The 27,416-nt window shown below is 37.2% G+C and overlaps 1 protein-coding gene across 3 annotated transcripts in view; it reads right to left on the reverse strand.

The window, feature by feature from the left end:
* The window catches only part of rimbp2b (RIMS binding protein 2b), a 157,492-nt gene that overhangs the window by 36,374 nt on the left and 93,702 nt on the right, over nucleotides 1-27,416 (reverse strand). For all 3 annotated transcript variants that reach the window (XM_084389491.1, XM_084389490.1, XM_084389492.1), the window contains exons 6-16: nucleotides 20,704-20,826; nucleotides 15,696-15,800; nucleotides 12,519-12,569; nucleotides 11,950-11,970; nucleotides 9,904-9,945; nucleotides 9,436-9,646; nucleotides 5,850-6,019; nucleotides 3,612-3,691; nucleotides 2,808-2,917; nucleotides 1,288-2,193; nucleotides 1,106-1,165 (exon numbers count right to left, since the gene is read on the reverse strand). In XM_084389491.1, the coding sequence (XP_084245617.1) occupies nucleotides 1,106-1,165; nucleotides 1,288-2,193; nucleotides 2,808-2,917; nucleotides 3,612-3,691; nucleotides 5,850-6,019; nucleotides 9,436-9,646; nucleotides 9,904-9,945; nucleotides 11,950-11,970; nucleotides 12,519-12,569; nucleotides 15,696-15,800; nucleotides 20,704-20,826 (1,879 nt within the window). The remainder of the gene's footprint in view (nucleotides 1-1,105; nucleotides 1,166-1,287; nucleotides 2,194-2,807; nucleotides 2,918-3,611; nucleotides 3,692-5,849; nucleotides 6,020-9,435; nucleotides 9,647-9,903; nucleotides 9,946-11,949; nucleotides 11,971-12,518; nucleotides 12,570-15,695; nucleotides 15,801-20,703; nucleotides 20,827-27,416) is intronic.

Below are 27,416 nucleotides of genomic sequence, written 5' to 3' on the forward strand. Positions count from 1 at the left end.
AAAAAAAGCAAATATCTCCCTTTTCTTTGAACTTTGAGCATTGTAACTTTGCAGATGTTGTTTATGCTCAAACAGCAACATTACACACTAACTAGAGTTTAAAAAAAAAAGTGAAATCATATTCAACCACCCCTTTAAAAAACTGCTAGCAACAACTTCACAACCATGTCACAACACCATAGACACTGCACTGTTTTGTACTAATAACCACTCAGAATCAGAACAAGGTAGAAAGCACTTAGCAACAGCCTAGCAACCACGGATAATACCCTGGCATGGTGGTGACAAGTTTTGAGAAAAATTCTTGATAAAAATGTACTGTAAAAATCCAGGTATTCTTATTATTCATTCAGAATAGGATGAGTATTTAAAAAAGGTGGGGTTAGTAGCAAATAAGTGATAACTTGGGCTGACAATTTAACATGTCAATTTACTGCAGTTAAAATAAAAAGTTATGGGTCAGTAAGATTTTATAATGTTTTTGGAAGAAATCTCTTATGATCACCAAGGCTGCATTTATTTGATCAATAATATAGTAAATTAGTAATATTGTGAAATATTATTCTTTTTAAAAACATACAGTTTTATATTTGAATATATTTTAAAATGTAATGTATTCCTGTGATGGTAAAGCTGAATTTTCAGCATCATTACTCCAGTCCTCAGTGTCACATGATCCTTCAGAAATCATTCTAATATGCTGACTTGGTGCATAAGAAACATTTCTTATTATTATCAATATTAATCTTTTCGTGGAATCCGTGAGACGGTTTTTCAGGATTCATTCAAAAGAACAGCATTTATTTGAAACAGAAATCTTTTGTAACATTATAAATGTATTTACTGTTACTTTTAATCTAGTTAATGCATCCTTGCTGAATAAAAGTAATAATTTCTTAATAAAATAATAATTAATATTTATCAATATATTTATTATTTTTAAATATTATATAATAAATAGTTAACTGTATAGTAATTGCATCTTACTTCATATTACAATTATATAATGTCTATATATTTAATAGAAAACAACAACAACAGCAACAATGCAATTAATCATGGCCCCTTACTTGTATGTAAATTCTGTAATAAGAAATGTTCCTACCATTGAAGCAATTCAATCTTGAAGTATCAACTTCACGTTTTTGCAAGAACGCATGGCGATCTGCGACGCAACGAAATATTATGCAATTAATCTGACTGAATGTTTCAATCGATTAACAGCGCTAGTAATAAGATGTAAAATCACTTAGCAATAAGAAATGAACATGCAGAGAGTGCACTCACCGGCTGGCTGTGTGCAGAACTCCACCGAGACCTCCTTCTTCTCCCTCTGCTCAAGGGGAAGCTGCCAGGGCATCTGATGGGGTCGGGCCACCACCCGTATCTTATACACAGTCATGGGCTTCAGGTTGTAGAAGTGGTATTTGTACCCTCCAGGCTTCACTACATCATACTCCCCATCATTCAGGAAGATCATGTGGCTGTAGTTACTGTTGCTCGGCATCCAGGTGAGTTCAGCCGAAACTTGTGTGATGTTCTCCACACGAAGGTAATAGGGTGCCACCACCACATCTTTCCCCACCAGCAGTGTGCAGCGCAGCGGATCGGAGAGCCCCCGCTCTGTCATGCTCTGGATGGAGATGCGGTGAGTACAGGAGGCCAGGTTCAGCTTCTCGATCAAAGACTTGGTGCGGCCGCCGAAGGGCACGCTCATGCGCACCTCCTGATCCACCAGCACGTTGTAGCCACTGATGGGCGTCCACCCAGGCAAAACCACTGGAGGCTCCCAGCTTATAATGACACTCTTGGCCAGCTGTTTGATCAAGGTAATGCGGCGGGGGTAAGGCACGATGTCTTCTCCGATCTCATCAATGTTCACGTCCAGCGTGCCTGTGCCGTTGCTGCAGGGTCCCAGAAAGTCCATGCCCAGCCCAATGCTCATGCCCAAGCTGCTCACCCCACTGCTGCTGCTGGTGCCCGTCCCGGTACCCGAGCCCAGGGCATCCAGCCTGTCCGAGAGCAGCGTGCTGAGTGTGCTCACGGCGCTGCTCGGCATGGAGGGGGGGCTGTGGTTGAGGTAGGACGGTTCCTTGATGCGGTCCAAGAGAGGAATCGAGGGAAGCTCCTCATCCTGGACAAAGTCCACAAAGTTGGAGGGAACGAGACCCTGCTGTCCATCCAACAACTCCCCTGAAGTGCAGAAAAGGGCATTGAGTGGTGAAAAAGAGCATGAGGGAGAAAAGACTATTCATGCTACAAAAAGATATTGTTATTAGGAAATATGTCAACATGGGAAAGAAAACTGCACTTGTCAATGTCTTCATAGGATCTTTAACAATTCTGACTGCTTACAATATATTGTTCACACTGAGGAAACAGCAGCAGTCGAACACTACTATTTAAAAGACTGGGGTCAGTAAGATTTTTTTTCAATTCAAGAAATTAACACTTTTATTCAATAAGATGCATTAAATTGATGACAATAAAGGTGACAGTAAAGGCATTTAAAATGTTACAAAAGGCTTCTATTTTTTTACTTTTTGAACTTTTATCATGTGACACCTAAGACTGAAGAAAAGACTGTGAAAATTAAGCTTTGCCTTCACAGGAATAAATGACATTTTATTCAAATAGAAAACAGTTATTTTAAATTGTAATCATATTTCGCAATTTATTTGATCAAATAAATGCAACCTTGTTGAGCAGAATACTTTGAAGAGACTCGTATTAAAAAATCGTATTGACCTCAAACTTTTGAATGATAGTATATAAACACTCTGAAGTAGTCCTGTATTATGATATACCTTCATAGAAGCCGTCCTCATCCATGGTCCCATAAACATACAGGTACTTCCCAGCCACCAGGGGGAGCTCTGCTTCAGGATGCTCATTGGGGCCATCGTAAGGGTTATAACTGCACAGAGGACATGCTGTATTCAATTCATGATCTTTTTTCTTTTTTTTACCCTATTTTGTAAGGTATATTCTTGATTAAATCAAACCTAAAGAAGAAATGTATATGTTTTGATGGTTAACTATTAGTGGAAAATGCTGATATAACTAAGCAATTGGTAGAGTAGGTTAATTTCCCTGAAATGTTAAACACTGTAGCTCTGTGGCAGCTACAGCACAAAACATTGCTTGGTTTGTTCGGGCATCCCGGCCAGCTTGATATAGTGGAGTGCAACCTGTTTGAAACATTATTTTTCATTATTTCAGTAACAACCATCTGGTGACGCTAGTGGAGCCATTGGGCAAGCTGGCTGAAAGGTTTAAAGCAAAAATGTGAAGCTCGCATTTTTGGTAAATCTTTCCTATGATTGTATGACAGCGTATTTTAAATGTTTATCTGCTGTGCTTGGTAGATGAGTCAAAAAATTCTCGTCCGTGGTAATTGATTGTGTGCACAGATGTTGTTGATACACTTAACTTGTACTTAACACAGACTTGATACAGTCCCTAATGCTATTCTACACCTAATCATTACAGCTAATGGCATGATATAACAAATCATTACAGCTAATGACACACTATAACCTATTATTACAGCAAACGTCCAATTGTAACGTATGGTAACATGTTACAACAGCTGTAGTGGATCTACTTACTTGTAACGGGCAACACACAGTCTCACTTTGCCTGTGTATCTGGACTTAGACCTGGGGGACGATCCGGGCTCTTTATCCATCTAAAAGAGAAAGGGGGCATTAAAAATGTCTTGCATATGGGACCAGGGCATGACTTGCTACGCCCACTGAAACTCTTAGACCTCAAGATCGGATTTGAAAACCAAATCTGATTGTGTGCAGTGTGAACAAAGCCTAAGAATGTCAATGACAAATCAATGGGTTGTAAAGAGAATACATGGTTTTTACGTTTTGATTTTTGATAATTTTTTAGGGAAAAACTGAAATCTGAATTAATTGAGAACAAATTCCCGTGTGCAATCTGATAATGTGGGCGATTAAGCCAATAGCACCAGCGGAGCACAGTCTGAGCAGACAGATTGGACTATTCACACCCACACACAATTTCTCTCTCACACACACACACACACACACACACACACACACACACACACACACACACACACACACACACACACACACACACACACACACACACACACACACACACACACACACACACACACACACACACACACACACACACACACAGTCTGTCAGTGTATACTGTAATTATTCTCATAACGGCCAAATCACTGTGGTACGACACACTACTAGAATCTACTTTTCTCTGTTGGGTTTTTATATGTTAGAATAGATTCTATTCTATTCATTTGACTCTATACAAACTTTATTTTGTAGACAATTTCAGTGTTTTATAAATTTTAACTTTATAATAAATTTCAGTCAAATTTTAAATTATTTAAAAAAAAATTATTGAAAATTCTCCATTGATTTGCATTGTTGCCTTTCAAAATGAAGGGGTTAAATCATTGTAATATTCGCATACTGAATTGCTATTAGACTTCTTTCTTACATTTATTTGGAATTTTTTTAGCCATCTGTAGCTGCCTTAATCGGTTCTAATTCTTGCATTTACTTTACACACAGAACAAAAGTCTAAAACCTATTTAGGGGTCATGAACTGAGAATTCAAATTTTCCTTGATCTTTTGACAGTTAAGAGTTCGTTATACTATAAAAAATACCCTGTAAGTTTCAAAACTTCCATGTTATTCCAAAAACTTGCTTTTATTGAAACTAAGGCCAGAAAACGACAGGATCTAAAAAGTGGTGACTTATGATGTCACGAGCAGCGAAAGACCAATGTGAATGTCTCAGCAGTGCATTATTCATTTTACTGTGGATTATTTGGTAAATTTCGGCGCAGACGATATGGATCTGCCAGCAACGCCCCAAACATGCAAGTAATCATGTTTATTCTAATGCCTGATCTGTGACCAGTGATTTCTGATGTATAATTATTCAAGTTCAGACAGATTATCTCTCAAAATCGTTCAATACTGTTTATGCATCAGTAAATCAAGTCAGTGACTAAGCGATCAACTTCATGTCGTTTCTCTTAGTAGGATGAAAATAATCTTATTTAAACTGTGATTAAATTACATACAGAAAGCGATCAAAGAATGCTCTTTCCAATCGCCCAAGCTGTCAATCACACAGCGTGAGTTTATCTGGACACTTGCCAAAATGTTATGTAATCAATGATGCTGTTACAATGTACAACGAAGCTCTTACTGTATTTACATCATGTTTGCATTGTTATTTGGTGAAAGCATTCGTGAAAGTGCAGAAATTGCATTCACGCGATCAACAGACTGTATGTCATCTGCTCAGTGCTCATCACCGTAACCTTTAATGCGATGGGAATACATCTAACTTTTCACCATTCGTTAATCTCGATAGCTGTAATAGTAAAAACGTAGTAAAAGATTTCGAGAGAGTTCCACTTGTAATACTAGCTATTTCATATGCAAACATGTCAGCCAATCACAGCAGTGGGCGTTTACACTGAAGTCTCACAGCAGACACGCCCCTTCAAACATAGCGTTCAAATCAGGCTTGGAAAAATGCCTTTTATTTCTAGATTATGAAATTTTTTTAATGTGAAAAATCATACTAACATTATAAGGGCACCCCAGGAAACATTATAAAATAATAAAATAATCCAGTTCATGACAAGCACAGGTATTTCATTCAGATGAATGTTAATCTAAACTATTTTATTCTGTAGAACCGCACTTCTTTTTATATATTTAACTTTCGGTTTAAAATATTCAACTAAAATGAAAGTGTGAAGGGTTAACATTAAAGGTAAAATGAACTGACACTGACTGGTTGGTTTGTTTGAGATACTCACAGCAGTGGCGATGACGGGCCGCACCTCTGAGAGGAAGGCCCGTCGTGGGCTGGAGGGTGTGCTTCGTGACAGGAAGGTGGGTTTAACAGACAGGAGCTCTACCTTCTCCCCCTCAGTCATCTGCAGAGGCCGAATGAGCTCTGAGATCTTACTCATTGAATCCTCATTACCTTCACACACACACACAAAAGTGACTGATTACTTCATTACTGTGTACAGCCCCATCTCAGCACATCATCACTGCTGTTGATCTTATCAGCCTTCAGATTTTTCAGCATTAGATATGGTTTCATATGGTCTAATTGGAAAGGTAAGGGATAAAAGATGGCAAACTGAAGATAAACAAATATGAAGTGAACTATAATCAATCAATCCCAATCCGTGTATCATTCGTTCAGTCGTTTTTTTATTTAATATTGAAAGTAGAAAAATGAGAAAACAGTTCCTTTTTCGATTTTCATTTTTTCCAAAACAACGAAAAACAAGAATTCAGCTTGAGTTTTCGTTTTTCGTTCTGAGGTAGAAAAATGTATAAACAGCTGGAATATTCGAATTTTACACGTGGGCGGGAATGAAACGCCCCTTTCATTTGATTTGTCAGCCGAAGATCAAACTGTCCCGTCATCAGTTCTTCCTCAGTTCTGCACTGCAGAATAAGAGTCCTCGCGTTGTGATTCTTAACGCGTTTATTGCAACTACATTTCATCTTTTTTTTTCATCAAATAACCAGACTAACATGGCTCGACACAACCCGTACTGGGAAAAACACTAGACAGGGCTTTCTTCTGTGTAGACCAGGAGTTCTCAAGTGCCAGGGGTTTGCTATTTTCCTATTTCCGAACTGTAAAGTCACGTTTTTATTATTATTTTTTTTTTATCATGAACCACGCTGTGTTTTATTCTTAAGTGACTATATAATGCATTTTACTTAAAATAATCTAAATGTTGACTTTGAAAAGTAGGTGCGTCAGAAGGCTATTCACTCTATTTTGGTTCATTTTTGGTGTGCGCCAGAAAGATGTTCAAGGAGACTGAGACGCGCTAAAGCAGCGCATCATATTGTTTTCTTTATTTTCCAAAGGCATGACATTTTGTAGTCATTTTGAATGTACACAAATAAAAATATAAATGTTACTGTTTCGAATGACAGAGTATTAAACGACAGAATATTATTATTTCCCCTGCTGAGCAACAAATCCAAGTGATGTCGCCGGCGCATCGCTCGCTCACACAGCATCTCTAGGCTATTATCAGTTCACTTCTGGCATTGCTAACATCGCAGCCTGTTCATTATTAAAATAAAACACAGTCAACCAAACATATAAAAAGTTATTCTGCTTAATTTAATTGGTCTGTTGTACAATATAAAGGCTGTGCCGCACAGTAGGCTACTTGCTGTTATTCCAAACTCATTTCCCTTGCTGTGAAGATGCTGATTTAGCCTATACGTGTATTGGGATTAGACTTAAGTATAAAGCCTTCTTTACATTACTAGTTAGCATCCAAATGTTACATTGCAAATATGGAAACTTTGGACCGAATGAGAGATGCGCGAAACCAACGTCGGTATACAGGTTCAGTTTCGATTCAAATAAATTCGTTTAGGCTTGGCGTTTAAAATTGGCTATACGTTGTTTATAATAAAGGACAAAATAGGCTATTTTTATAAGCTATTAGGCTATATTTTTATTATACGTGGCTACTTATTTTTCATTCTTGTTGTTTTCTGAATAGGCCTACCATTCATTTAAGGATTTGACATAGCCTAGGCTACAGTAAGGGGAAGTAAAATACGCATAGACATAGCCTATATGTTATTAATAGTGTTTATAATGTTAATGTTGCATTTTATTTACCGATCTTTTACACTATTTCTGATTCTGAATAGGCTAATAATAAAATGCGTTTGTTTCCCTCTCAACATGACCCGGTGCGCTGCGTACAAGCGCACATCTTTGAGATATAAATTAATAAATTTTAATAAAACACAAGGCCTACATCATAAAACTCAGAAGAGTATGTATTTTAATATCTCTGTTGTTCTCTGTTCTCCGGTTGTTAGATAGTCAGTCTGAATGTCATGCGTTTACGTTAATATAGAAATATTATATTGTCAATGCATTATTCTTTTCTTTTTGTATTAGTGTTAAAAAAATTAAATTTACAACTAATTATATTGATTTATATCTTCATTTATTATTTAAAAAAAATTTACTGGGCGAGGGCGACCATGTAGGCTAACAGCCGTCATTTAGGCATACCCAGCTGATGCAAAGCGTAGGTGAATTTATATCTACACAGAAGAAAGCCCTGTCTAGTGTTTTTCCCAGTACGGGTTGTGTCGAGCCATGTTAGTCTGGTTATTTGATGGGAAAAAAAGATGAAATGTAGTTGCAAAAAACGTGTTAGGAATCACACCGCGAGGACTCTTATTCTGCAGTGAAGAACTGAGGAAGAACTGATGACGGGACAGTTTGATCTTCGGCTGACAAATCAAATGAAAGGGGCGTTTCATTCCCGCCCACGTGTAAAATTCGAATATTCCAGCTGTTTATACATTTTTCTACCTCAGAACGAAAAACGAAAAATCAAGCTGAATTCTTGTTTTTCGTTTTTTTGGAAAAAATGAAAATCGAAAAAGGAACTGTTTTCTCATTTTTCTACTTTCAATATTAAATAAAAAAACGACTGAACGAATGATACACGGATTAATCCCGTACATGAATGAATGTACAAAAGGGATTTGGACAGAAACTATACACTACTGTTCAAAAGTTTGGGGTCGATAAGATTTTTTCATGTTTTTAAAAGAAGACTCTTATGATCACCAAGGCTGCATTCATTTGATCAAAAATACAGTAAAACTATTGAAATATTAATTCAATTCAAAAGAACTGTTTTCTATTTTAATATATTTTAAAATGTAATTTATTCCTGTGATGGAAAGCTGAATTTTCATTACTCCAGTCTTCAGTGTCACATGATCCTTCAGAAATCGTTCTAATATGCTGACTTGGTGCTCAAGAAACATTCCTTATTATTATCAATGTTGCAAAGAGTTGCTGCTTAATTTTTTTATTTTTTTTTAAACAGCATTTATTTAAAATAGAAATCTTTCGTAACATTATAAACGTCTTTACTTGAACTTTTGATCAATTTAATGCATCCTTGCTGAATAAAAGTATTAATAAAAAAAAAGTGGCAAACCTTAAAACCAAATGCCATTTATTTTAAACAAATAAATCAGCTTCAAAATGATAAAAAAATAATTGATATATATATTAACAATTAAGCCAAAAAGCCACTATCTGGTTGTCGAACAGCAAAAAATGACTAAATGAAGTTAGTTCTGAGAACATTATTTGTTTGCAGATGCAAATTGATTTTATAACACAAAGACAAAGATGCCCAAAATATTCCAATTATGTTGAGGTCCTTGAGGTAATTTATTTATCTACTATTTTGTAAATTAATTAGAATGAATGAAACAGTCAAATGTCAAATATGGATTTTCAGCACAAAAGAAACCATACCATGTTGCTTTCTACGTTACTCTGTTAACTATTCTTCAGAGTGCATACAGTACCTTTCCCGGAGGGGGCAGAGAGGCCGTTGAGGAGCTGGGAGAGGGTGAGGGGTTTGGTGGGTGAACCGGGAGAGTCGCTCCCTGTGAGCTGACTGCTGCTCAGGATGTCTAACTTCCCAGCCTGCAACCTGAACTTCTCCAACTCTTTAGACAGCAGGTTAAACTGCTCACTCTGCGTCCGGCATTTTTCCTCCAGTTCTCTCACTTTAGCCTGGAAAGAAAAAGAGGGATGGAAAGAAAAGGAAAAGAGAAAGGCTAGCGTTAAACACCGTACAGAGACCAATTCGGTCTGGTCTGTAATAAAAAGCAAGACTCTAGCAGCAGTGACATTTACAATAGTTAACATCTGCACTTCACATTAACTAACCGAACAAAGCTAATGAATGGAGCCAACGAACTCTACCAGCTGTGGTAAGCAACCTACAATACTACAAGAATGGCCCACATCTAAAAGGAGGTTTTTCCTACCAAAAATCGCATTGTGTTCTTAGTGCGAAGGACACTTCTCAGCTTCAGACACCAACAGAATCAAACAAAGACAGGAGTCAATCTATGTTCAGCTGTTATTGTACAACAAATCTCTTTTTTGGTCATGAAGTTAGCAATGGGAAGTAATATTACATGGAGGAGGGTACCACACATGCCAAAATAACAGTAAAAGCTGTTTATGCCTGATGATTTGACGAAACTTACATGAATACTTGTACATCAATACTATTAACTGCATTAGAGGTGTGAGTTTGCATTTTAATCATGTCAACGTGGACATTGACTTGTGCAATATGTTTATGCACAGTTACAAGTTCACATAAATCACTAAGCAGGGCTTTTTGGGCAAGGAAATTAAAGGAGGGTGGTGGAAGGAAGACATGACACGTCCTGCAATCCATCAGTCATGTTTATTGTTGCTGATCTGATCTGCAAACGCACATATCCATGAGGCGCTAACAGCATTCAGCACAAGGCAGCACACATGCATCGCAACACAGGAAGAGCAGAAAAGATCAGGCAGTGAATGAGAAACTTTAACCACTGAGAACAAACTTACTTTCATGAACATGCCCTCAACTATAGGCTGCCCTCATCTTCATTTATCTCCTGTTAAGCATCTGTACTATCAAAACAATAAAAAATAAAAACTGCCTCTCAAGAGGAATGAGGGTACAGCTGGATGGTTTCAAACAATCTGTTTTTTAAAAAATCTACAGTGGAAGAATTTTTTTTACCGTTCGCTAAAGATGGTAGAGTTTGTGATTAGTTAATTATCTATTTGGATGACAAGTATATGCCACCACCCATTTTACATACATTTTACATAGCAATAACAAACAATTCATTAAAATATTTAAATATAATCATATTTTTTATATTTAATTTTATATTGACATTTTTATTTCATGTATACTATTTATTGTTAAAATAGTTTTAATTTAATGTAATAATTATTTTATATCAATAACATTAAAAACAATAAAAATATATAATTTAATTATTAGCAACATTATATACTGTTATTGATAATAGTATGTATGTATATACAGTGCTATGCATAAGTTTAGACACCCATGCTAAAGTTGACTAAAAAGAGGAATAAAAAATCATCTTTTGGAAATTGAACTTAATGCCTTAATAAAAAAAAATAGGAAAAATCCAACCTTTAAGGACACCAATTTTCTTTGTGAATGAATAATGTATCGTAAATAAATAAATGTTCTTCCTTAAAATACAGGGTGCATAAGTCTGGACACCCCTATGTTAAATTCCCATAGAGGCAGGCAGATTTGTATTTTTAAAGGCCAGTTACTGTACTTCATGGATCCAGGATACTATGCATCCTGATAAAGTTCCCTTGGCCTTTGGAATTATAATAGCCCCACATCATCACATAGCCTTCACCATACCTAGAGATTGGCATGGTTTTATTTCAGTTAGCCTAATAGCTGGTTTGATTTGCATTGAGAGATGATCTTATGGAAAGTACTCCATGCCAATCTCTAGGCAATCTCTCAATATCTACATTATTCATTCACAAAGAAAACTGGTGTCCTTAAAGGTTGGATTTTTCCTAATTTTTTAAATTAAGGCATTGAGTTCAATTTCCAAAAGATGATTTTTTATTCCTCTTTTTAGTCAACTTTAGCATGGGTGTCTAAACTTATGCATAGCACTGTATATATATATATATATAGTTTAAAAAATGCAATAAAAAGCATCGTTTGGCATCGAAGACAAAAGCATGCAAAACGTGACCTGTTTTTATACCTTAAACATTTATAAAACACATTAACAACTTTGTCAGGTACGTATAAAATGACTATGAAGTTTGATGGTTTCTCCTAAAACGGTTCAATATTTTGATCTATGGCGATATAGATCAAATATATTGATCAAACGTTTACAGATCGATCATGGATATGAGTAGTAATTGACAGGACAGCTAAACGAGGTGACAGGAACTACCCCAATGAGTCACACGGGGAGGGAGAACTTTGAGGAAAAGTAACTCGAAAATACCTGCATGCTGTCCAAGTGATTCTGTATATGCAAACAAACAAAAACAAAAACAAAAACAAAAAAGACCAGTAACATAGTGACAAGAGATGTAAGAAACCAAACAAATCACAGTTACACACACAAGCATTTCTTCAGTTTCAGAAGTCACAAAAGACCCAACATGAGTACTTCCCCCCTCCCCCCATTCCCCCTTAATTGCCAATCAATGGCAGCAATGAATGAAAAGAACAAAGCAGAATATGGTAAATAAATCATAAAATGTACATCAAAGAGATGTACATTAGTTTAAAACATTAAATAATGAAACTAATCAGTGAGGATATGTACACAAGAACATACTTTATTAGTTTATTTAATAAATTTGTCTGAATAACTCAAAATAAAACGGTGTTAGCTAAGATGTGATTCACATGGTAGCAAGATTTTTGGCTAATACGAGAAAATACATGATGACGCATGTGGAATGTGCTGTACTTTAAAGGTCAGCCAAGATACGATTTAAAATTCATGCTTATATGCACACTCACAAACACATGCACTAACATTCATGAGAAGACATCGTTACTCACCTCTAACAGATGGACGGCACCTTCATGTTCCTTCTTAGCCTCAACCTGAGCCTATAAACAACATAAAAATAATATATAACACCATTAATACCAAATCAGTCACTGACATGCTCTTAATTTGCTCTGACATTTATTTATTTAAATATCTTTAACTTTGCTAGACATATACATTTCTTTGATTATTGTCAAAGCAAATGTAGTTGCTTTGCCTTTTACCAAATCGTATTGTTTAAAACCAATTATTAAATTTTTCTTATAATACACAATTTTATGAAATGCATTCATAATTCATAATATAATTTAATTTGTTCAGTTAAATGGAAATTTGTCATATACTTGAAATGCATTATTAATCTTTAAATATTCTTAAAAATTCTAGTACCAGGTTTGGTTGAATAAGCTGTAGGCAACACAGACCGACACAGTGCATTGTAGGGTCATATAGTGTAACTCTCAGCAGCTGTGCAAAACAGCCTTCAGTTCCACATGAACAGAAAAATGAATGGATATAGACCTTTAGAACAACAGAACTGCGTTCTAATGTCATGACTTCTGATGAGTACGTGTGTGTGTGTCATTTCCTCTTTGTTTATTCTCCTCTGTAATCACAGTGCTCCATTCAATAAAGACAGACAATAACTCAAACGTTTCAGCGGGTGACAATGTTCTCGCATTCTGGAGAAAATGTCAGATTTGATCACCTGCTCTGCCGTTTCATTAGAGAGTCATTTACTCTGGGCGGTGAGACAGCAGCACTTTTCTCTTCATTCAAAAGAGAAATAAGTGGAATATATCAGCAAGTTACCTGAAACTGCTGAAACACCTTTTCATTAAACATCTCTCTTCATTAGGAGCACTTTGACAGCTGGATTTTAATATTGGATGTTTCTTCAACTTCAGGCAATTTTGTGTCATGGGGGGTTGATTTTTAATTAAAACTAACTTCTTTCTTTTTATTATATGAAAGTCACATTAAAACTCAAATCTCAGAAACTTTTTTGCCACGCTTAATCATTAATCTTTTCAAAATATCTTATATTTAAAGATGTGTTTTGTCCTGCTAGTTTCTATCTTAAATTGTGAAAATCCATTATAAAAAAGGAGCAATTCCAATAGTTTCCTCTAGGGCTGGGCGATATATCGCATTAATTATCACGGACGTATCGCCTGCGATAATTAATGCGATATGGCTCAGCTTGTCAGTGAACTACAGCTCTGTGTAGTAAATGCCGCTCCATCTGAAAGCAGGTGATGGCGATTTACTACTAATCAAGGAACCGGCTTTACTGATGAGATGCGCATAACAATGTCATGCGATATATCGCCCAGCCCTAGTTTCCTCACACCATCAGTGCTCAGCCCTAAATATGGTACACATTTCTAAATATTAAAATCTAAACAAAGAGCATAAATAACCCATTTAAATCTTATATGTAAATTTTTTGGTTGTGTTGGGACAAAGTTTTTTTTTTTTATCCCCCCAAATAAGCTGTAATTTTGTCAAATGATCCAAAATGTTTGAAAATACTATTTAACTGTATTTATTTAAGGATACATATAATACTATGAAATCAGCCTTAGCAAAACAAAGGAGTCCATTTTCCAGTCATGTTATTGTAAAAAAAAAAAAAAAAATTATTATTAGGAACACCGTACTAATACTGTGTTTGACCCCCTTTCGCCTTCAGAACTGCCTTAATTCTACGTGGCATTGATTCAACAAGGTGCTGAAAGCAGTCTTTAGAAATGTTGGCCCATATTGATAGGATAGCATCTTGCAGTTGATGGAGATTTGTGGGATGCACATCCAGGGCACGAAGCTCCCGTTCCACCACATCCCAAAGATGCTCTATTGGGTTGAGATCTGGTGACTGTGGGGGCCATTTTAGTACAGTGAACTCATTGTCATGTTCAAGAAACCAATTTGAAATGATTCGAGCTTTGTGACATGGTGCATTATCCTGCTGGAAGTAGCCATCAGAGGATGGGTACATGGTGGTCATAAAGGGATGGACATGGTCAGAAACAATGCTCAGGTAGGCCGTGGCATTTAAACGATGCCCAATTGGCACTAAGGGGCCTAAAGTGTGCCAAGAAAACCATTACCCCACACCATTACAGAAAACCCCACACCATTACACCACCACCACCAGCCTGCACAGTGGTAACAAGGCATGATGGATCCATGTTCTCATTCTGTTTACGCCAAATTCTGACTCTACCATCTGAATGTCTCAACAGAAATCGAGACTCATCAGACCAGGCAACATTTTTCCAGTCTTCAACTGTCCAATTTTGGTGAGCTTGTGCAAATTGTAGCCTCTTTTTCCTATTTGTAGTGGAGATGAGTGGTACCCGGTGGGGTCTTCTGATGTTGTAGCCCATCCGCCTCAAGGTTGTGCATGTTGTGGCTTCACAAATGCTTTGCTGCATACCTCGGTTGTAACGAGTGGTTATTTCAGTCCAAGTTGCTCTTTTCTATTAGCTTGGCCCATTCTCCTCTGACCTCTAGCATCAACAAGGCATTTTTGCCCACAGGACTGCCGCATACTGGATGTTTTTCCCTTTTCACACCATTCTTTGTAAACCCTAGAAATGGTTGTGCGTGAAAATCCCAGTAACTGAGCAGATTGTGAAATACTCAGACCGGCCCGTCTGGCACCAACAACCATGCCACGCTCAAAATTGCTTAAATCACCTTTCTTTCCCATTCTGACATTCAGTTTGGAGTTCAGGAGATTGTCTTGACCAGGACCACACCCCTAAATGCATTGAAGCAACTGCCATGTGATTGGTTGATTAGATAATTGCATTAATGAGAAATTGAACAGGTGTTCCTAATAATCCTTTAGGTGAGTGTATATATATATATTTTTATATATATATATATATTAAAGGCAAATTATTGAAAATAAATTAAGACACACACACAGCCCATAGTTAAAGAAATACCCTATTTCCAGTCCAAAATCATCTGACAAAAACCCAACAGCTGATTAACCATCTAAACCAGCTTTGACCAGACTGAAACCATGTAAAACAGTTTATCACCAGAATCCAGTCTCGATTAATGAGTTTAATGAATGTGTTTAATCAGACACCAGAAGCTTGTAAACTATAGTCTGTGCATGAGTTCGATCCTATGGTATGGTGTGGTTGGAAACCCTGACCTCTCACCTTCTGCAGAAGGTCAATCTCCTGCTGCTTGGCACTGAGGACGGCCAAGGCTTGTTCATGCTCTAATTCTAGCTGCTGCCTCCTCTCTGCAGCCTCTCGCATATGCTGGGAAAGAGAGAAGAAAGAGCAGGAGGTGAGAGGAAACTCAGCAAAGGATGAACACAGACAGAATGAGAGCAACCATCAATCAATGTTGAAGGGATAGTTCACCCAAAAAAGAAAACTCAGTAATCATTTACTCACCCTCAAGTTGACATACTTTATTGAGTGGAGCACAAAAGGAGACATTAAGAAGAATGTCCAAGCTGCTTTTTTTCCATGCAATCAAAGCGGATGGGGACCAGGGACAGCCGTGAAACCATTGACTTTTATTGTAAAACAGCTTGGACATGCCGTTATATAACTACTTTTGTGATACACGCATACAGTCAAACAGTATGATTTGGAACTGCGTTAGATGGATAATACTAAAATCTTCCTTTTTGGGTGAAATAATTCCATTAAAAACTTTTTAGGTCATAAAGCTTTTAGCTGCTGTTAACACTCGACAAAGAGTCCCTGCACTGATCTACAGACCCTCTTTTTTATCAGTCTCCAGGAGCACCAAAGACAGAAATCCCTTCTAATCCTGTAGTATCTCATCTAAACGCTACGATTTCTGTCTTACTTGAGCACATCAACTCAGAATTAGGGGCTGTGCACACTGTTCGAGTTTTTGCGAGTTTTTCTATGTAAACATGCATGTTTGACTGCGCTTGACGGTCTCATAAAAATGTAGCACTCATGTTTCAAGAAGTTAACCTTTCTAAAAAGCATCTCTAAATTGTCTCCATTGGCCTTGTGTTTGCATTTATAAAGTCACCATTAAATCAAAATGGAAAATTCTAAATTTGTATGGAATATTGCAGTATTTATTGTATTTTGGTCAAATTCATGTGCCCTCGCAATCTTTAAAGCGGCAGTCGGCAAGTCTGGCAGATTGGGTCGACTTAGCCAAAATTTTGAATGTTTACAACTCTCAAGCCCCTCCCCACTACCAGCGAGCACCCTCCCATCGAGGTCGTGCTCGTCAGTGCGTGTGCACCTGATTTTCTGTGAACGCGTCCGTCTCTTCAGCATCGATCAACACCATGGACTCGGAGGTAGGCTGCCCTGGTTAATCTATCCATAGATAGCAATAACCGAGGAATTGGAAGCTTGTTAGTAGATTTTCTCTCCGCCATCACGCTTCGTGCAATCTTCAGGCGAACTTCAGGCGTGTCGTGTGTATGTGATATTGTAACGTGCGCGAGGGAGGGGGGATCTGTGGCGTGTGCACGACCTGTGATTGACAGTCAGATCTCACACCCCCCTGCGCTGATTGGACCCAAAGATCCAGGAGCGGTGGATTTTTGCAAAACAAATAACACGCTCCAGGTGGAGTTAGAAGCTCGTTTTTTTTTCTAAAACCACCTTATTTATGTTGTTCTGTTGGATTATAGTGTCGATTTCACTGAATATGATAAAAAAAATGTTGCCGACGGCAGCTTTAAACAAAATAACTTCCCCAAAATAACTACCTGCCACTCACATGACATCACATCAATAGAAAACCACAACCATACAACGATCCAATCAACTCCCGATGGACAAAATCTAGTCCAGCACTACGAGAAGCAGTTTCACTCAGATGTATACACCACAATATAAGGAAGAAAAGACTATCGAAACTTCCATCCATGCTGACTTTAAATGCGAAAACACATTCTGTGTGGATGGGCCCTTACTGTGTTAACACCTTGAGAATATGTACACTTATTTGTTGTCTTCTAAAAACTAAAGAACAGTTAAGGAACAGTACATCCAAAAATAAAGTCATTCTAAAACCATAGGCTGTTTCTTTTAATTATTTTTAGTGAATAGCAACTAAATTTCAGTCTGTTCATCAAACAAAGGTATCATATGACTGTAGAAAACTTGGAATATAGATGTGGTCACTAAAATAAAACAAAAAACAACAGCATATGGGTTTGAAATGACGTGAGGGGGAGTAAATGATGACTGAATCTTCATTTTTGGGTGAACTATTCCTTTAAGCACTGAAAACAAGAGCAAAATGTCACCATCAATCAGGTTTTGTCATTTGCTTCACCCCTTCAGGTAAATCAAAAACAGAAGTGAAGCATCATGTCAATCAGCCAGACAAAGCACAGCCACGGAGCTTTGCATGATCAGTCACGGCTCTGTACATGAAAGGGTGTGTGCAAACAACACAGCATGTTCAACAGCGCAGATTACTGCCCGACATCATCCCCAGAAGCTCTTCTGACCTGTTAAAAGTACACAGTGACAAAACCTAGCAATCTTCTTTCCATTTGTGACAGGTGAGGTTACAGGGGATAAAGGGTAGAGGAGGAATTTTCCATGCTGCTATTAAAGAGGAGTGCAGGGAAGAGGAAGGTTAGAATAATCTAACCTTCAGAGGATGAACAAACTGTACTGTGTGTGAAATATGTTATGGTTATCTGATCATCAAATGTTAGTGAATATCTCTATGATTATTGCTAATGGGACAAAGCATCTAATACAAATCTAAAGTCTCATTTGTAATGTCTGAAATAGATTATCAAGTACTTTTTACTTATTAAATAGCTTAATCATTTTAACAGCTAAATATTTAATTTATTTATTTACTTATTCTCTCATCTCACTCATTTGCTCGCTCACTCACTCACAGTCACTAATTCACTCACTCACTCACTCATTCACTCACTCGCTCACACACACACACACACCCACCCACTCGCTCACTCGCTCACTCACTCACTCATTCGCTCGTTCACTCACCCACTCACTCGCTCACCCATTCACTCACCCACTCACTCATTCACTCGCTCACTCACTCACTCGCTCACTCACCCATTCACTCACTCACTCACTCACTCACTCATTTGCTCGTTCACTCATTTGCTCGTTCACTCATTTGCTCGTTCACTCACCCAATCACTCAGTCACTCACTCACTCACTGTCACTAATTCACTCACTCATTCACTCACTCGCTCACACACACACACACACACACACACACACACACACACACACACCCGCTCACTCACTCATTCGCTCGTTCACTCACCCACTCACTCATTCACTCGCTCACCCATTCACTTACCCACTCACTCATTCACTCGCTCACTCACTCATTCACTCGCTCACTCACTCACTCACTCACTCACTCACTCATTCACTCACTCGCTCACCCATTCACTCACTCATTTGCTCGTTCACTCACCCAATCACTCAATCACTTGCTCGCTCACTCACTCACTCACCCAATCACTCAATCACTTGCTCGCTCACTCACTCACTCACCCATTCACTCACTCGCTCACTTGCTCACCCATTCACTCACTCATTTGCTCGTTCACTCACCCAATCACTCAATCACTTGCTCACTCATTCGCTTGCTCACTCACTCACTCGCTCACTCACTCACTCGCTCGCTTACTCGTTCACTCGCTCGCTTACTCACTCGTTCACTCGCTCCCTCACTCACTCACTCATTGATTCATTCATGTATTATTTTTGGTTTGTGACCATTAATTTTTTTAATGGTCACAAACAGCAATGTAATAAAACAAACTGTTTTCTTTATTAAAATGCTTCAGTATGTAAAAGTATTTTATGCAAAATGTAGTTGCTCAGTCATAATTGCAAAATAAACCCCTTCAAGATCCTTTAATGATTACACTGTTCCAGCTTATTTTGCTAATAATAAGGCATCTGCATAAAAACTAGACAAATATTACCATAGAATACAAATGATATTTTTTTGGTTTAGACTCTCTCTATATATAGATATACTTTTTTTTTGTATATCAACGCTGATAGTTTCAACATATTTCACACTTTGTACATTCAGCAAAACTGTCACCTTATAACTTAAATGAAAACATAATTGCATATTTTTTAAAACAATATTAAGTGTGTGTATCTCACATTCAAAAGAAGAGCTGGGTTAGTTTACTTTGTGAGGGGAGGGTGTAATTGTGCATAACTGTTGTGTCATGCACAAATGCATTCCACAGTGCCTTAGCTGGCCGACCATTCAGATCACATACGGCATCCAGATCAGCTGTTAGTATTCAGTCAAAAGGTCAACATTCAGTTAGTGCTGGCTTCTGTAAAGTCTTTAGATATACCTGATGAATGAAAAATATGGAAGGTGGCAGGGACAGGGAAGGGGCAGGAGAGGGTTAGACGTTAGGGGAGGGTTAGGGCGCTCCAGGACTCACAGATCCACACTTTGAGGGTGTACGACAGCTCTAAAAGGTAAAAAAAACAATCCTGTGATGCCATAAAAGAGTACAAAGGGAGAAAAAAAGGTTTGAAAACAGATGAAAGTGGTGGTCATGATCTAAATCGCCCTTAAACATGGCCAGCTGGGTTTCCTGAAACATGAGCTTGTATACTGACACAATTCACTCTACATAAAGGACTATGACATTTTCACTTTGCCACCATTGAGCTTGACGACTCAACATATATGAAGGCTAATCAGGTAACCAGTGAGAAAAATATCCACATCGTACTTTTTATTTCTTGATCCTAAATTATAACACTTTAATCTTAGGTTGAAATGGTTTAATACGGTGAATATCACGAAATGTATAATTTCATCCAAAAATCTAAAGGAAAAAAATGTATAATTGTATTTATCATAAATACATATCCTATTTTAGGGCCATATATAGTTAATATTATTTGTGACATTATTTTTTACGCAAAGACCAAACTCAGGATGGATGGATGGATAGAGATAGATAAATAATTTTTTACAATGCAAAACTAAATAACTGTAGATTTTTTTTTTTTTAAATGGATGGATGGATAGATAGAAATTTATTTTTTACAATGCAAAACTGAAGAACTGTAGAAAAAAAACAAAAAAAGGCTTGATTTTTTTTTTTCCAATAACTTTTTCTTTTGATTATGGGATTTAAACGGATGAGTCTGGCTGGTTCTCACCTTCAGCACCTGCTCTAGGTTCTCCAGTTTGCCTTGGAGCTCAGTCCTCTCCAACAGAGCGCAATCTCTCTCCACTGTCACAGTGTACAGAGCCTCCTGCAGCTGTTCATATTCACTTTTCACCTTATGGACAGAGAGAGAGAGAGAGAGAGAGAGAGAGAGAGAGAGAGATATTAATCAAGAATGTCTTCAGGCTTACACTGTTTCCCCTCTGAACTCAGTTAGAAAGGTGAAAGGTCATTAAATCCTTTCCAAATAATAATAATAAAAAAAGACCTGTTTTAGGCCCTGTTCCACCCTTATATTCCAGCTCTCTCTTTAGGCTACATTTAATAAAGTGTGATTTTACAAGGGGAAAACAAAAAAGATGATTTATTTCATTTATTTCATACCAACTACTGAAGGTGAGAGTTTAAGGTAGTAGTTGTGAGCATCAATCTGCAGTGGTTGTCTTTGGATCTGCAGTGGGGTAGAGGAAGATCATGTATGAATAACACCATCTGGACGCATGTGGCCACAAGGCTAATAGGTGAAATCGTTCAACAATCTACCAACCTCCTAGCCTGTACTTCCGCTACTTCCGCTCAATTTCAGTTCGCTTCTGTACTCAGTCTGAGATATCGACCTGTCTTTCAGTTTTCCTCCGGCCTCAAAACAGCCGGCCAATCAACGAACAGAGGGCGGGTTAGGGCTGAGAGCCGTGACGTAGACGCTGATTGTACCGTGGATGCGTAGTTTTACTTCACATAATCTGCAAAAGTCGTTCACAGCCATGTTCAGTCCGGTATTTCGCTCGATGGTTTTGTTTTCGCATCATACATGTGTTTACAGTTGAAGTTCAATGCGGCTGAGCCAGCGCATAACACACGTCATAACCAAACGTTATGTGATTGGCTTACGGGTAACCAATGATTTTAAACTTCAGACAAGTTCAAACAGAACTTCAAAAACTTCAAACAGTATTAATATTACCAAAATATATATATATATTTTTTTCATATTTCAAGATATTTTTCAGAAGTAGTTTGTTTCTTTGTGGAAAATGTTTGAAATGAGAAAATATTACTTTGTACACCTTTAAAATTAAAATGCACATCAATGATGTAAAGTACATCAATAATGACTATCTTAAAATATTAAATCACAATAATATAATTCTATAAAAATATAATACACAATATGATAATAATAATATTACATCTCCACTGATACATCATGAAAGGGTTTCTTCAAATAATTACATTTGGCTATTAAATACTTTGATCATTTGAAAATGATATTTTCCGTTTGTCTTCATTCACTTTTATGCGATAAATGGAGCATGTGTAGTCAGCAGTGAGCTCTGGGGTGAGAGTCGTGTATTTAGAGACCGAGAGCAGAGGGGTTGACGTCCTGTATCGATCTTGGCGTCAGTCATGATAAAAAGCTGAGCTGACAGAGTCAGAGGTAGCAAGTACACACTCCACGCCTGTCCAATCTGACACTCATCTCTTATCTGCAACCTGAACCACACACACGTACTGAAACTGCAATTACAGCTGAATATGCTTGTTCTAGAGGAAATGTGTTTGACCTATTACACTTGTATTGTTGATTCTTATGACATTCAACCGGCATGTCGTTGGATAGTCATAGTGGTGTTGGGCTAAAGACACTCAAGAACAAATTCAACAGAACATGATATCAAAACTGACCATATTCCTTTTTTATGTATTTTTTTTGTGTCAGATTATGATGGAGTAAAAAAGGTTTTTATAATCTTTTATGAAAATGTACTAACTTTGTCCACCTACAACTTAATTTTATGGGTACAGTTACCAGAGCATGTGGGCAGGTAAAAAATGTATATTAACCAATAATATCAAAATGCAACATTTCATGATCCAACTATATCCGACTAAAGTTCTTCTTTATTATTTTTATTATTATTTGAATGTTGTTTCATGTGTTTAAGGGATTGTGCCGTTATAGGGCAGTATAATTCATATTGCCAAAATTTGCATACTTTAGAGGGAAAATTTATTATAAAACACAATGCGGTTGTGGTTTTAGATTTATTCAACTACAATAACCCTTAGGAAAGAAAAACCCTGGGAAAGAATGTACGTATAGTATATAAGAGTATAAAAACAGCTGCAAAATACTACTATTTCACTATTTAGTCAGCTACAGTAGCAAATAAAATTAAATTAAATAAATAAATAAATTCTTTTTTTATTTTTTTTAAATAAAAAAGGCAGTTAAATAAAAACACAATACTAATGTTACCAAAAGTAAATCTGCAAAATGTTTCTTGCCATAAATGTGTAAATGGACATAAATAATGCAAAGTACATCAATGATAACTATTATAATAGTCATTATATAATATAATATATAGGTTTATGTTCAGTTTGTTTGTGTTTTAGTTTGGTTTTGTTCTGTTCCTGTTTGCTTGTGTTCATTCTTTTATGTATTGTGTGTTTTGGTTCCTGTGAAGTTTATTAAAGACTATATCTTCCTTGTCTTCATTGTGCACTGCTAGAAATATAATAATAACATATTGCATAATAATGCCAAAGTGCTAGAAATGCAAAGTTTCAAACATTCTCTAGAATAGTCCAATCTAGACCAGGTAGGGTAAAACAATAGTAAGAGCACAGAATATTTCTTTTCTTTTAATAAAAGAGTGATCAGTATGTAGTTAAGAGTTTTTAACTGTTTCTGTAATATTGTCAGGGGTTTGGCTGTCCGGATAGTTAGCCCATCAGCAAAGAACAGATTATTAATACCTTTTCAGTGTAAGCTTTAAGGGTGGGGAAAAAAAAATCAATTCACAAATTAACTGTGATTCTATCTTCTGCCGATTCGCATCGATTCACAAATTTCACAAAGGTGTAACACTACTTTAACTTCGCAATACTACTTAAAGTTATTGACACGTTAGAGTGTTATTAATCACAATAAGCCGCGAAAAAGGACTCAATGCGGTGCTCTCGCTGACGGACACACAGCCGAAGCACAGTTCTCTTTCACATCTTCTTGTGCTTGAATGGTCAAATACACACACAATTATGTCAAAATGCACATCGTGTGGAGTATTTACATAAACACAGTCTGAATATGTCCCACGTGAACGTAAATAGTTGGGAACTAACTGAATGTGTAACAGTATATTAGATCCGTGCATTTGTTCTTAAAGGGACAGCAGCCTAATAAACTAACGCCATCGGTTTCATTAATGTTAATAAAATTAAAAAAACAAACAGAAAATCACTCACTGCTTTTAACTGAATCACTTTTGTATCTTTATTATTTATATTTAATTCATACAGTGAAGACTATACAGTATTTTATTCTTACATTTGATTATTCAGTTTCTGTAGTATTTCTTAAGGCGTTAATGAAACTAGACTACTGTACCTGAAAAAAATATTTTGTTTAATATGTATATTTTTCTATTGTATTTTTCCTATTGTTTATTTATTTTCATTTAATTTAAGTTCAAATAAGTTTTTATTTTTGCATCAAGGAATTTTCTTTATTATTATTTTCTAGTATAGTACATTGTAGTTTTTCTATTTGTCTCAGGGCTGCCTTGCTTTATTACAGAAGGCTGAAAGTCAAGTCATTACTTCAGTGATATTTTTTCTTCTAGACCTAATAAACTGTCTACAGTAGTCAAATGTAACACAAAACAGTAAACTACTGTACTCAAATCTGTGCATATATCGAATCGAAAATTGATACAAAATCGAGAATCCTGACCTCAAGAATCGATTTGAATCGAATCGAGAGGTACCAAAAGATTTCCACCCCTAAGTTTAATTTCAAAATGTTAATATAAGTGTGCATGCATTTCCAACAACCTCTCTGTCCACCAATGTGTCTCCGAAAAAGGTTGAAGACCCTACAGTAATGCTGAGCCAGTAACAGACTGGATTGACAAGCTGTGTAGATGGAGCAGCTGCCATCTTGATGACTTCCATTCTGAGAGCTGGGACAGAGCTGTAGATTCAACGATGTCTCACTCTGAAACAGCTATTTGAGATTGGGCACACAAAATAAGTGATGCATGAAGGACCAATCTTTTCAAGCAAGAGCAGGCTCACATGACTCACACGTCACACCATTACTGCTCTCAGTTTAGCATCGTAACATAAGGAGCCGTTTTGTGCTATAGCCTTCAATGTGGGCCAATATCTCCACCTTATTTTTAACGAAAGAGCAGGCGCAGCCATAACTTGAACGCCTCTGGCTTCCAGTGTCATTCACTTCCAGTGTCATTCACAGTTATTTTACCTGTAGAAAAACAGTCCGTTATGCTGCTTTATAACGCAAACTTTTAATTGTTGTTATATTATTTTATATTAATAATTTCCTAAAGCGGCTAATGAATCGGAAGTCTCACACATTCAAAGAAAATAGCTTACTTCCACGTCGCAAAATAAGGTGGAAAAAGTCTTAGTGAAACTCTGCACACCCACTACACTAAACAGAAAAATCTTTTAAAATCTCGTTTAAAACAAGTTCTTACAATTGTAATCTTAATTTTTTTTTTTTTACTGGTTTGAAAAATTGAATTGAATTGATTGATTAGGTTTCTTAAATGAACTTTATTCTATAGAGTTTCGTTTTTTGGCTAAATGAAAACTTCATTTTTGTTGTTTCAGTAAAAAATGAATTCCGGTGCGGTGTATGAATTGTATCTTTATATTAATAGAAAGGAGAGAAAAATGTGTGTCATATCAATGGCCCAAAACCCATTAGAATTAATAAGAAGTTTCTCTTCCCTAACAGCTTCCACACCTCTGAGAAGGTTTTCTGCTAGATGTTGGATCATGGCTGTGAGGATTTACTCTCATTTGCTCCCAAGCTCGCCTATAAGCACTTTGGACAAGATAAATGAATACAGTGCACTGCTAGGACTCACAAACCATAAGTTGTGGAAAGTGTTATACTGTAATTCTTTATAAATATCACACACTCACAGTACAAAGACTTTCTGATGATTTCTGAGGATGTTTTTTTCTTTCTCCTTTCCCTTCCTCCGTATTTCTATCGCCTCATAGGAACTGCATTCATAAATGTCTAATGAGGGAGCGGGGATCGTGTTTTGCAACAGCGTTTGACAACACACCTACTCGGACGTATCGGACTAGGCCTACCTTCGAACAGCTCAGCAGGAGGACACTGCTCTGCCAGGATCGGGTGCCAAGATGTGCCTCCAACTAAATACTGACACAGACACGACTAAAAGATTAACCATAAGCAGGCTACAGGGGTGCTGATGCTAGCAGGCATAAATCAGAGGTAACAGATCACACATGCAGGTGTGAGACAGAACTAGGGGAGACCAGAAAAGTGCACATCAAAAGAAGACCAAAGTAGACGATTATAGTTCAAAGGTGCTGCACTAGAAGACAAAACCAATGGAGCCCAGCAAGGCAGCATTTATTTGATTAAAAATACAGTCAAATATTTTTAAACATTATTAAAGGTCCCGTTCTTCGTGATCCCATGTTTCAAACTTTAGTTAGTGTGTAATGTTGTTGTTAGAGTATAAATAATATCTGTAAAATTCTCAAAGTTCAATGCCAAGCGAGATATTTTATTTAACAGAAGTCGCCTACATCGAACGGCCCGTTTGGACTACATCCCTCTACTTCCTTCTTTAATGACGTCACTAGAACAGTTTTTTTGACTAACCTCCGCTCACAAGAATACACAAAAAAAGGGGGCGTGGTCTTGTTGCGCTCCCACGGAGAAGAGGAAGAGTTGCATTTGTAGAGTGTGTTTGTCGCCATGTCGTCGAGACGCTGTTATTTTCATCCCGGGGTCCAATCACCTTTGTTTGGCCTTCCCTGAGCGCATGCATCTCCACGTTATCAGAGCCCGTCTACATTCTCTGACGTTATTGGCAGGGGCGGTTCTAGAGGCGGGGCCACAGGGGTCCTGGCCCCTGCTGAAATCTGATTGGCCCCTGATTGGCCCCCGTTCCTAGGGGTGGGGGAAAAAATCGATTCTTAGATGCATCGCGATGCGGACGTGGACGATTCTGAATCGATTCACAAATGTCGTAATTTTTTTTTTTCGTAATATTGACGGAACGCAAAAGGCGGAACTCTAAAGCGGACAGTCTGTGGCGTGCACAAGGTGAGTCGCGCACATAAAAGACGCATGATGGCTGAGCGCCAAATTCGAAACGGCACCCTCTTCGTTAAAAGCTAACGTATGGACAATTGGCAATTTCCCAAACCCCAAACATTTCAAGTCATAACTCTTTATTATTTAGTTGTGATTAAGAGCGGCTTTGTATGTTACTAATTATTCCGAATATGCGCAAGTCCACAAGCATTATGTTTGTATGAGAGCTGCTGGTACATAATTCTATATTTTTGAACGAAAACTGTTTGTGAATTTGCTACAGCAAAATATTTTTTTTTGTCGGATGTTGGTTAGAAGTCTATTATTAAATGCTAGAGATTCAGAATATGCTGCAGTTTGTATTAATTTACTACAAGTATGCTGCTAGTACAGGCACACATTTATTTTCCTGTTGGTTCTTTGCGATGTTGGGACATATGCTGGCAAATGTAACCTTACAGTTGACTTACCAAATCACTTCCATTTGTTTTATTAATAAAATTAATATAGGAAGTATTGGAAGTAAGTTCGTTATGGGTCATCATAAATACTTTGCTTTAAAAGTACCAAGTAGTAAAAAAAAAAAT

Source organism: Rutilus rutilus (assembly GCF_951802725.1).
Source record: "Rutilus rutilus genome assembly, chromosome: 19".
Taxonomy (NCBI): domain Eukaryota; kingdom Metazoa; phylum Chordata; class Actinopteri; order Cypriniformes; family Leuciscidae; genus Rutilus; species Rutilus rutilus.